This window comes from Nilaparvata lugens, chromosome 8 (genome assembly GCF_014356525.2).
Source record: "Nilaparvata lugens isolate BPH chromosome 8, ASM1435652v1, whole genome shotgun sequence".
Classification (NCBI taxonomy): domain Eukaryota; kingdom Metazoa; phylum Arthropoda; class Insecta; order Hemiptera; family Delphacidae; genus Nilaparvata; species Nilaparvata lugens.
The window spans coordinates 21300900-21313943 of NC_052511.1; the positions used below are offsets into that span (position 1 = coordinate 21300900).

General features: G+C 33.8%; 1 protein-coding gene across 2 annotated transcripts in view; it reads left to right on the forward strand.

The window, feature by feature from the left end:
• Positions 1 to 13044, forward strand: part of LOC111047998 (guanine nucleotide-binding protein G(o) subunit alpha) — a 19866-nt gene continuing 6822 nt past the window's right edge. The window contains exons 1-7 of one of the 2 annotated variants that reach the window (XM_039434235.1): positions 1 to 158; positions 1167 to 1314; positions 2336 to 2520; positions 6016 to 6176; positions 7499 to 7627; positions 8158 to 8272; positions 8774 to 8948. In XM_039434235.1, the coding sequence (XP_039290169.1) occupies positions 1191 to 1314; positions 2336 to 2520; positions 6016 to 6176; positions 7499 to 7627; positions 8158 to 8272; positions 8774 to 8948 (889 nt within the window). In that variant the 5' untranslated portion in view covers positions 1 to 158; positions 1167 to 1190. Of the gene's footprint in view, positions 159 to 1166; positions 1315 to 2335; positions 2521 to 4145; positions 4331 to 6015; positions 6177 to 7498; positions 7628 to 8157; positions 8273 to 8773; positions 8949 to 13044 lie in introns of both variants that reach the window. The other variant, XM_022333838.2, reaches the window with a different exon arrangement.

A 13044-nucleotide genomic window follows, 5' to 3' on the forward strand; every position in this document is an offset into this window, starting at 1 on the left:
TCTTGTTGAAAGTTGCAAACTGTTGCTCATTTTGTTCTTTGTTTGCTTACATTATTTTGGCATTTGAGATTTGAATCATAAGTTCGTGGAATTGAGATTTCTCAGCTTCTATCTATCAACCTCCATCACCAGGCTTCAATAATTGCATACTAATTCAGGTAAACAGCATTTTTCCATAGAACTTTTTCTTGTTTTAAAACAAAAATTTATAACAGAATGCTACTGCTTTGTCGCTGATATTTACAGTTCATAGGTTATCTCAAACAATTTTTATTTGCTTCGGATGACTTATTCATTGAATGTTTATGACTTCCGATTATTAGATTAGGTTTAGCTATAACTTGTTTCTTGATTATCGATTGACTTTTTCTTTAGTTTTCAAGTGATTTGTATAGCAATTTTTGTTAACCTTCATCATACCAAATGGGAGCTTGTAAATATTATTAGAAAAGCAAATTTTATATAAACTAAATTGAGTTAATTGTTTTGAACAACACGCTACTCTGCGGTTATGGTAGGCCTATTATACATTTTGAACATTTTATTAGTTCTTAATTGATTGTTTTTGCTGGTTCTAAAGTTTAAAAGTTTGCTGTAAAATTTACAAAGTTTTTGTAGATTTTACTGTTAAAATTTTTACCATACAATCGTAAAGACTGCATGAAACAAACAATACTGAAGACCAACCGACTAACTTTTTCTTTTTGAACATTTAGTAACTTAATTTAGGTAACAATTTTATTTTCTTATTCTAGTAAATTTAAGACATATTTGATCTATTCTTGAAATTTTGAAGCTGGTTTTCACACAACAGTGTCAGTAAAGTGGACATTGAGAGTTATTGTACTATTTCCATCCAGCCCTGCCGAATAATTTTTAATAATTCCATTTAAATTTATGGAAATTGCATTTAAATTGTTCACTGTCACTGATGTGTAAGAATCTAACTGAACACTTATTCACTGTGTTATAAATCGAGCCGCAAGTAGGTAAGTTACATAGACTAGGTACCAACTGTACTGAGTGTCCAGCAAGAAAGTTTTCCTCTAAAAATGGAATACTAAAAATAAAATAATATCGTTTCTTTATTTGCAGCGTTTCTTCTTTTCAATTGTAATATTTCAAGATAAAACTATAAATGAATGTTGTGTTCTGTGTTGCATTAGCGAGAGTGATGTGCGTAAGATGGGATGGGTGGCTGCCTAACTCTTGACAGAGATGAAACGAAAGCTCGTCGACGCAGCGAGCAAATCGACAAGCAGCTCGGCGAATTGGCAAGGCAGCAACGTAATATCATCAAAATCCTACTGCTTGGTGAGTATTTAACATAGAACGTTTTATAAAAGTCATATCATGGAGCTATTTTACCTCTAGAGTGAGTTATATAACACATGTTCAGTGGAGGGTGAGAAGTCAACGTTGAGAACATTTAGTAATTTTCATCCATAACCAGCACTTGATGGATGGATTGCGTCAAAATGTAAAACTTGATAACGGAAACTAAGATCAAGATGGAAGGTGTCATAGATTTCAGAAAACATTGTATTGCCTCTTCATCCAGTGAGTAAAAGTGCCAGACTCACAAGCTTCTCCCTAAGCGTTCTCTCAAAGTTTTCCTATTGAAAATCTTGAGTGCACGGACAGGGAAGATATTATGCGATATTGATATTATTCCTCCTTGTGTTTTTGCTGTGTACATGTCCTCTTTACTGAAAGGTATGTTGGATTCTACAACCACGTGGCATCCTTCCAAACTGGGGGTTTTAATTAAAAAATGTTAAGTAAATTGTGGTATGAGTATGTGTGGTATGGGTTTCGAATTGCTTGATAGTTCAAAAGATGCATTTTTGTGTAATTTATTGACTGCAGGAATTTAGTTTCATACCTTTATTTATTTCAATTTTGAGCCGTTCTAAGACTTTGGACACCCAGTATGGCCATATACATGCAGGTATGAATGACTGAGTAGAATTAGATCCTTTAGATCTAACCCCACACGGTTATCCCATATTGAATTATAGATTGAACCAGAGCAAAGTAAGCTATACCATTTTCAGCTGACTTTGACTCACTTTTTTTCGCTTCATAGAATTTGAAGGAAAGGTATCTTACAGATAAATTTTATGTGGATATCCCATTTCCAATTTTCATCGATGAGAACACCTAGATATTTAGTGCTACTGACTTCTGTTATATCAGGACAATTACAGTTGATTGAGTTTTGATTGCAGTTTACGTGGAGTTTTAAAGTCTTGATTCAGACTTTTTAGTTTTAGTGAAAGTGTTATTGTTTGTTCCTTCTTCTGTAGTGTTTTCTGTTCATTTTGATTCATAGGTGCGGGGGAAAGTGGGAAAAGTACTCTGGTGAAGCAGATGAAAATAATTCACAGCGATGGCTTCACCAGGGACGAGTTGTGCAGCTTCCGTCCCACTGTCATGGACAACCTGCTTTCCTCCATGAAGTATGTGCTCAGTGGCATGGGTCTGCTCAGAATCAACCTGCAGTCTGCCAAAAATAAGGTAATTAATTAATTGCAAATTTGACATTTCAGATCTGAAAATTATTGTTGAGTTTGATTGGGCACTGAGTGAGATACAGTCAAAATTAGGAGTCCAGTAAACGATCAGTGTGTAGTGTAAATGTGGAAATTTTTTCGTGTTTGAATAGAGAATGGCTTAAGAAAGGAAAAATTTGAGCTTGAATGAAGAAACTTGAAAAGTGGTTGACACAGTTGTCTGAGGAATATCTAGTAGCTTAGATTCGAAATCGGTCTTACTCATACTTACTTCATACTGTTCCCCTTAGTAATAACCAGCGATCTGTATTGACTGTGCCTTGAAATGGACCTGACTTGGTCCTTGTCATAGGATTGTCAGAAATAAGTTTTGTCAGAAATAACACTTATTAACGTTTGCTCAATTAGTCAAACATATAAAGTAATTAAAATAATTGAACATAGATAGATTTGCAACGTTTCCAAGATGGCCCGCCAGTAAAAGCATCACAGGTTCAGATGGAGTTTTTGTTGGCCTCAAAATATTCTTGCTCAGCCTAGAATGGTGACTCTACTTAACACTTCTTAATTTGTGTCCTGAAGCACCTGATGTCCAGGCTCCTTAGTCCATAAGGTAGAGCGTTGTACATCCTCAGGGCTAGAACCGTAAAACAATACTTCTTGCTCAGCCTGCAGAATGAAACGTCTAATTTTCCTCTTGTAGTATTGTGTTATAGGAGTGTTTATCAGCTCTTCTTGTCAGCAAGTGATGATCTACTTGAGACAAGCTCCAGTCATTGAAATGATGAGCTTCAAAATCACTTTCTAAAACTGTAGGCCTTAGTACATTCAGCTTTCATCATCCTTCCAATGTAGTTATGGTATATACAGATGTGGTCAAATAAGAAAATCCCTAAGCGTTCTCTCAAAGTTTTCCTATTGAAAATCTTGAGTGCACGGACAGGGAAGCTATTATGCGATATTGATATTATTCCTCCTCCTTGTGTTTTTGCTGTGTACATGTCCTCTTTACTGAAAGGTATGTTGGATTCTACAACCACGTGGCATCCTTCCAAACTGGGGTTTTAATTAAAAAATGTTAAGTAAATTGTGGTATGAGTATGTGTGGTATGGGTTTCAAATTGCTTGATAGTTCAAAGATGCATTTTTGTGTAATTTATTGACTGCAGGAATCTAGTTTCATACCTTAATTTATCGCAATTTTGAGCCGTTCTAAGACTTTGGACACCTAGTATGGCCATATACATGCAGGTATGAATGACTGAGTAGAATTAGATCTTTTCGATCTAACCTCACACGGTTATCCCATATTGAATTATAGATTGAACCAGAGCAAAGTAAGCTATACCATTTTCAGCTGACTTTGACTCACTTTTTTCGCTTCATAGAATTTGAAGGTATCTTACAGATAAATTTTATGTGGATATCCCATTTCCAATTTTCATCGAAGAGAACACCTAGATATTTAGTGCTACTGACTTCTGTTATATCAGGACAATTACAGTTGATTGAGTTTTGATTGCAGTTTACGTGGAGTTTCAAAGTCTTGATTTAGACTTTTTAGTTTTAGTGAAAGTGTTATTGTTTGTTCCTTCTTCTGTAGTGTTTTCTGTTCATTTTGATTCATAGGTGCGGGGGAAAGTGGGAAAAGTACTCTGGTGAAGCAGATGAAAATAATTCACAGTGATGGCTTCACCAGGGACGAGTTGTGCAGCTTCCGTCCCACTGTCATGGACAACCTGCTTTCCTCCATGAAGTATGTGCTCAGTGGCATGGGTCTGCTCAGAATCAACCTGCAGTCTGCCAAAAATAAGGTAATTAATTAATTGCAAATTTGACATTTCAGATCTGAAAATTATTGTTGAGTTTGATTGGGCACTGAGTGAGATACAGTCTAAATTAGGAGTCCAGTAAACGATCAATGTGTAGTGTAGAAATTTTTTCGTGTTTGAATAGAGAATGGCGTAAGAAAGGGAAAATTTGAGCTTGAATGAAGAAACTTGAAAAGTGGTTGACACAGTTGTCTGAGGAATATCTAGTAGCTTAGATTCGAAATCGGTCTTACTCATACTTACTTCATACTGTTCCCCTTAGTAATGACCAGAGATCTGTATTGACTGTGCCTTGAAATGGACCTGACTTGGTCCTTGTCATAGGATTGTCATATAAGTTTTGTCAGAAATAACACTTATTAACGTTTGCTCAATTAGTCAAACATATAAAGTAATTAAAATAATTAAACATAGATAGATTTGCAACGTTTCCAAGATGGCCCGCCAGTAAAAGCATCACAGGTTCAGATGGAGTTTTTGTTGGCCTCAAAATATTCTTGCTCAGCGTAGAATGGTGACTCTACTTAACACTTCTCAATTTGTGTCCTGAAGCACCTGATGTCCAGGCTCCTTAGTCCATCAGGTAGAGCGTTGTACATCCTCAGGGCTAGAACCGTAAAACAATACTTCTTGCTCAGCCTGCAGAATGGAACGTCTAATTTTCCTCTTGTAGTATTGTGTTATAGGAGTGTTTATCAGCTCTTCTTGTCAGCAAGTGATGGTCTACTTGAGACAAGCTCCAGTCATTGAAAATGATGAGCTTCAAAATCACTTTCTAAAATTGTAGGCCTACAGCTTTCATCATCCTTCCAATGTAGTTATGGTATATACAGATATGGTCTAATAAGAAAATCCCTAGTTTTTCGGTGCGGGGGCGGGCAGAAGTTGAAATGAGTCAATTGTGCATGCCTGACAGCTGTATTCGTAATATTATAAAGTTACAGCTTGTTGGCTGGTTGACTCAAATAGCTGCATACAAATCAGTTGGTTGAGCAAATTTTATTGCTTTACATAGTAGCGTCTTGATGCTGTTGAAGGGGTAAATCGGTCCAGGGATCAACTGATGAGATCGTGACTGTATATGCATTCACCTGCCAATACCCACGCACTCACCTATAGTGGGAATCATCCTCACAAAGCTTCATTCATTTCATGGTTGTCCACCAATTAACTTACCGTCACAATTCAAACAATAACCAATTCAGTGTAATATAACAAAATTCTAGTTGATATTGTTCAAAACTAATAAAAAAGTCGTCATCCAACTGAATTGTCTCAACTCAAACAGATAGAGTAACCTACCCAGTATGATGTAACTACCCCAATACACGACCAAATATCTTCGACCAAAGACTTGATCCCCTATTAGAATCGTATTGCACTATAAAATATATTCCATTTTTGAATTACTATCAATGTTATTTGTATTATTTCTCTCGGCATAAGTTATTCCATTTGTACAATTTGTATCGTAAATGATAGACAGAAAAAACATATTTGGGAAGCCCGTTGGTTCCATTGTGATTGAATAAATAACAATTGGTAAATTACCAATTACACCATCAAAAATCGTTGACCAAATATATGACCTTGAATTGGGGTCTTAATACAATTTTAGTCTCGATTTCTCCCTTTAGTAAAGTAATTCTTGTAAATTGTTGTTACAGGCGCATGCGCAAACCGTGCTAGCTAGTCCCAGCTGTTTCGACAAGAGCTTCAATGTCCTGCCCGGAGTGGCCCAGGCATTGCAAGCTCTCTGGCAAGACAGGGGAGTTCGTCTCGCCGTAGCCAGGGGATATGAATACGAACTCAACGATTCTGCTCTCTAGTAAGTACAATAATTATTATTATCACCCATCATTATAATAATATTCGTATGTCGTTTATTGGTGGGAAGTTCCACCTCACCTGAATATATCATTTAAGCCGTCAATGGGCCTTACGACTGTTATACTTCAGCCGGGACCGTCAATTTGTCGTGCTCATCCGATAACATGGGAGTGACTTGTTCAAAAACTTTTGGTGATGAGCGGGTTTGAACCGGGAATCTCTAGGCTGCTACGCAAGCACTCTATCCACTAGACTGGACCACGGATCACTCCCTATTATTATATCACCTATTATAAGAAAGTATTATTAAATACCTGTAAGAACACTAATTTTAACAAGTGAATTTTAGAGGTAGTTTTTGTAGTTTGCAATTTCTACTTGTGAGGATGCCAGGCTTACTTGTGGGTAACACTAGACAGTTTAGTGGGTGTGCAACCAATCTTGAGAGTGTGACTATGCCGTGGAAGCATGTCGTTGTCAAACGCCCCCTCAACTCAGGGATAGACAATCCAACACATGATGGGCTTAGCTTGATATAGTAATTAAATTAAATTATTGTAGAAAAAACTAGTACCCTTCTTAGAATATTACTAGTTTCGAGCACTCATACCATTTTCAAGTGTCAAGTTTTGTTGTGTTTATATAAAATATGAAAAGGGTAGGCTACTAGTAATTTCTATAATAATTCAACTATTCAAGTAGGCCTATTAAAATACTTTATTAGAAATTAGATTATATTTTCTCCTTTATCAGTGCTTTATTTTTCTTTTTTATTGTTCGCATGTTGATTACCAAGAATTCATGGTAGTGAACTGAACAATACAATATGAATGGAAACGTATGTATATTGATCATATTCTTCAGTTTGTCAATTAATTATGTTTTAAAAACGTCGACTCTGAAGTTTTTAAATCTAAATATTCTTATCGCATATTTCTAAGGAAACAATCAAAACTGAATGAAAAGGTATGTCATGTAGATAAAATAGTTGAAAATGCTTTGTTTTATCGTATAGTTTGTAGAGCTTTAATCTATATTTTCTATGATACCTAAATGCCAAATAATCTCAGTTTGGTGAAACCTGGTGTTAACTAATTTGCAGTCTTGGACCACAATATACTTTCTAGAAATCAAATTAATTAGTTCGTTCGAATTATATGTCACTGTGATTTCTTTATAATATTCCCATTTAGTAATGGCGAATTTTAATCAAAAATTTTTCATAAAACATGCATTCAATTTCAATCTGAAATACTTTGTTGGTTTCACTGATCATTGCTCATTGGTGTTTAATCGTTGTTTCTTCTCCTCCTTTCACAGTTTATTTGAAAACATGGAAAGGATATGCAACGAAAAGTACATACCTTCGCCGACCGATGTACTGAGGGCAAGGGTTAGAACTAATGGAATTATAGAAACTCATTTCAAAATGAACGATGTGGTGATTAGGTAAGCTAAATCACTAATATTAATTACAATGTATTCAGTATTTTGGACATTATTTCAATTCTTAAGTTTATTTTCTCAAAGAATTGTTCATTAGATTATTTATTGTTATTTTAGAATGATATAAAGTTTTTCCTAAATATTATTTTTTTCATGATTCTTCTTGCTCTTCTTCTTATTTGCTAGGCCCTATCTACTGAAGTTTTTAACTTTTTTGCAATGTCTCCAAAGAATTGTTCATTAGATTATTTATTGTTATTTTAGAATGATAAAAAGTTTTTTTTCATGATTCTTCTTGCTCTTACTTCTTATCTGCTAGGCCCTATCTACTGAAGTTTTTAATTTTTTGCAATTTCTCCTATCCACCTTGTGAGGTACCATATTGTTTTCATTCCTGATCGTCACTGTATGAAGTAGTCTAATTTTACGAAACAATTATTTCATTTCAAGAATAAAGAATTTGTTATTGTCAGAAACAAAATTGCATAGACAAAAGTCACTTGACATAAATATCGCATTTAATGTTTTCACAGTATGTTTGATGTGGGAGGCCAGCGATCTCAAAGAAGAAAGTGGATCTATTGCTTTGATGACGTCAAAGCTGTTCTATTCGTGGTGTCATTGAGTGGATATGATATGACGCTCATTGTAAGTACATTCCTCTACAACCTACAAAATAATTTGAAAATTGAAAGTAAATGTTATAGTTTCTGCTTAATTAACCTAAAGTAACTTTTCACATGAACTACAGCCTACAGTTGAAAAAACTTACAGATATATTATTACAGTTATTGCAGTAAATGATAATATAACTGTCATACCTTCTATTGAAATCTCTATCTTGTATCTGATTTTAGAAGTTTTTATTATTTTATTGCTAAATAAATGATTTATTCTTGTATATTACTCTTGATTCACGACAAATATGCTTTTTTATTTTATTCATACCTAATTTTAATTTAACGTTGTGGATAATTTTGTTTTGATCTGGCACCTGCTGAAAAAAACCCACGGGTTTAGCAGGACCCAACAATGTAAAAATGTTTTTCTAATAAAATTGATTGATTGATATTTTATTTAATTACTATGAACAAGATTTACATTAAATTTCATAGTAGAAAATAATTGATGAATTTGTTTCAATTTCAGGAAGACACAAACGTCAACCGGCTAGAGGAGAGTTTGAATCTTTTCTCTCAAATAGTGAACAACAGATTCTTTCGGGAAGCATCTTTCGTGCTTCTGCTGAATAAGTTCGACCTATTTAGGGAAAAGATTCTCTATTCTGGCAGACATCTGAGGCTTTATTTTCCCGATTATAAAGGTTAGTCAAATGTTTTAATCATTATAATTTAAATCATATTTTTATAATACAGAGTGTTCTGAAAAAAGGTGCCCACAAGTCAGGGCGTGATTCCTGACATCAATAGAAGAAAAAAGTTCCAATTAACATAGGTCCGAAAATGCTTAGTTACCATACCAAGTTGTACAGGGTAATTCGTCTGAAATTCGACATAGTCCTACAGGTATTTGTTGGCTGTTAATCAAGATGTAAAATTTAGCGTACTTTATGTAAAATGAACTGAGAAATTGAATTAAACCGTTTCCAGACCTTTACCTACAGTAATTTTTAAGATATGTGACGAAATACGCGAAACTTGGTCCCAAAAAACAAGTTCCTTTAAGGTTTGAAGCAGATTTACTATGTTAAATGTACAATAAACACAAAATATTTTTTACAGAACTTGTAGAAAATTTAATTTTGAAGAGAAAGATGTAGAATAAGTCTATAATAGACAAACTCAACCTTAAACTATTAATCCTTAATTACATACAAAACGCATGAAAAATAGAGAGTTTAACAGATTTTGTCTATTTAACTTTTTTTCTTGTATTGATGAGAGTAATCACTCCCTGACTTATGGGCACCTTTTTCAGAACACCCTGTATATACTTATCAATTCACTTATTTGATTTGACGAGTTATTTGGGGCAGACAACTGCACAAAACCTCATTTATTCTACCCCCATCCAAAAATGCATCTTTAAATTATCATTTTTTAATTTGCCTGATGAAAAATCAGAAAAACACAAACAATTTGAAGATTACTGAATAAAAGCTGGATGATCTTTCCTTGAAAATATACAGGTTTACCATGATTTTCTACTGCCGAATTACAGCTTTGAGAGCAATGTAGATTTCGAGGTTTGAATAGAATGTAGTAATTTATTTATCGAATCAACTTAGTAGATTATCTACCAATGTAGACTATATAATAATCTACAAATATAGTCTATCATTATGTAGACTACAAATGTAGTCTGCATGATGTAGACTGCACAATGCTATTGCATTAGTGCCATTTGTAACATAAATGAATAAATTTGAAAACTGAAAGTATTGAAAAGTATATTTCTGATTATGGCTTTCCATGATCAATTTTCTGTAATCGCGTAATATCTAGACATGTGCTCTGGGTGAATGTTGACGGTTAGCTCCATTTTGTCTTCTAGTTTGTAGAGCATCTAAGTAGGTACTTTGGTCTCTAGGCGTCAAATTTTCAAACACAGTGGAAATCAATCGGAAAATCTTACCTAAATCCCATTTAATTCTAATTTGATGCATTTAACACGCATCTTATAAAGGATAACATTTGAAGATGTATTATAGAAAGAGTTTGATATATTAGGTAACGTTTTTCTGAATTCGTTCAATCGGTTTTATGTTCTTCAGTTTTTTTTAAAGGAGAAAGTATAGATTGTTTAGCTACGAGAATAGCGTTTCAATAATTATAGATTAGGATACGAGTAGGTCTCGTAGTTTTGGAATGTATAGGGATAATAGAGACATGAATTCATTTTCATTTATATAGAATATTATGTAGAAAGGGTCTCAATTCACCTATTTCTCAATTACCTATTTCTATTATTTCTTGAGATACTGAAACAAATGAGAAGTCAAGCCATTTAATTCGTCAAGGTTCACGGAATCAAGTTTTCGGCGTCAAGCTGATGCACATTCCGCTATACTCTTGCACACTAGTTAGGGACCAGTGAGAATGGGTTAGCGAGAAGTTAGTTGGAGATTGCGTTTGGGAAAGGTTGGAGGTTTCGTTAGGTATTTGCTCTTGAATTGCAATATGCTATATTATTGGATTTTCTTTTATTATTTTAGAATTAAATATATGAAAGCCCATTGGACTTTCTGAAAGTAACAGGAACTTGACAAACATAAAACTTGACATAGTTGAAGTTTCCTATCCGGGCTGATTCTTGATCAACTGAGATCTTGATGAAATGAATGTCACCCGAAACCCAATAAGTCTCACATACACAGAGTGTCTCACGAAAGGTGTAACAGCCAAAGATCATAGATTTTACATGAAATCTGCATCAAAAAATGACCAGTAAAATGTTTTCGAGATACAGTATCCTATACTATTAAACGAGCAATTTCTGTTTATATGTTTATATTTCACCGGATCTCAAAAACGGCTCCAACGATTCTCACGAAATTCAGAACATATTAGGTTTATAATATAAGATTCGATTGCACTAGGTCTCATCCCTGGGAAAACTCGCTGAAGGACATTAAAAGGATAATTATTATTCATCCTTGGAAAAACAGCTGATAATAATTATTCCGTCGTCTGTTGATGGAAGTGAATGAGGAGTGTGGGACAGTGTCAAAATTATGACTCAGCTGTTGAACTTTTGTAATCATTCAATCAGGTACTTAGTGCCGGTTGCAAAATAGCCGGGTTAATTTCAATCCTAATTGATTCCAGTAGAACAATCTTTTTGAAATGGTCTTCTCTGATTTGGTTCACGTGAAATCTATTACGATTAAAATTCAACCGGCTTTTGTGCAACCGGGCCTTTGTGATGGAATTTTTACATTCCTCTGGGAATTAATCTCAATTCACTGTGATTAGATAGAACATTTCTGTATGAAATATGAATATTATTATAGTTTCTGCTTAATTAACCTAAAGTAACTTTTCACATGAACTACAGCCTACAGTTGAAAAAACTTACAGATAAATTATTGCAGTTATTGCAGTAAATGATAATATAACTGTCATACCTTCTATTGAAATCTCTATCTTGTATCTGATTTTAGAAGTTTTTATTATTTTATTGCTAAATAAATGATTTATTCTTGTATATTACTCTTGATTCACGACAAATATGCTTTTTTATTTTATTCATACCTAATTTTAATTTAACGTTGTGGATAATTTTGTTTTGATCTGGCACCTGCTGAAAAAAACCCACGGGTTTAGCAGGACCCAACAATGTAAAAATGTTTTTCTAATAAAATTGATTGATTGATATTTTATTTAATTACTATGAACAAGATTTACATTAAATTTCATAGTAGAAAATAATTGATGAATTTGTTTTAATTTCAGGAAGACACAAACGTCAACCGGCTAGAGGAGAGTTTGAATCTTTTCTCTCAAATAGTGAACAACAGATTCTTTCGGGAAGCATCTTTCGTGCTTCTGCTGAATAAGTTCGACCTATTTAGGGAAAAGATTCTCTATTCTGGCAGACATCTGAGGCTTTATTTTCCCGATTATAAAGGTTAGTCAAATGTTTTAATCATTATAATTTAAATCATATTTTTATAATACAGAGTGTTCTGAAAAAAGGTGCCCACAAGTCAGGGCGTGATTCCTGACATCAATAGAATAAAAAAGTTCCAATTAACATAGGTCCGAAAATGCTTAGTTACCATACCAAGTTGTACAGGGTAATTCGTCTGAAATTCGACATAGTCCTACAGGTATTGTTGGCTGTTAATCAAGATGTAAAATTTAGCGTACTTTATGTAAAATGAACTGAGAAATTGAATTAAACCGTTTCCAGACCTTTACCTACAGTAATTTTTAAGATATGTGACGAAATACGCGAAACTTGGTCCCAAAAAACAAGTTCCTTAAGGTTTGAAGCAGATTTACTATGTTAAATGTACAATAAACACAAAATATTTTTTACAGAACTTGTAGAAAATTTAATTTTGAAGAGAAAGATGTAGAATAAGTCTATAATAGACAAACTCAACCTTGAAATATTAATCCTTAATTACATACAAAACGCATGAAAAATAGAGAGTTTAACAGATTTTGTCTATTTAACTTTTTTTCTTGTATTGATGAGAGTAATCACTCCCTGACTTATGGGCACCTTTTTCAGAACACTCTGTATATACTTATCAATTCACTTATTTGATTTGACGAGTTATTTGGGGCAGACAACTGCACAAAACCTCATTTATTCTACCCCCATCCAAAAATGCATCTTTAAATTATCATTTTTTAATTTGCCTGATGAAAAATCAGAAAAACACAAACAATTGAAGATTACTGAATAAAAGCTGGATGATCTTCCTTGAAAATATACAGGTTTACCAT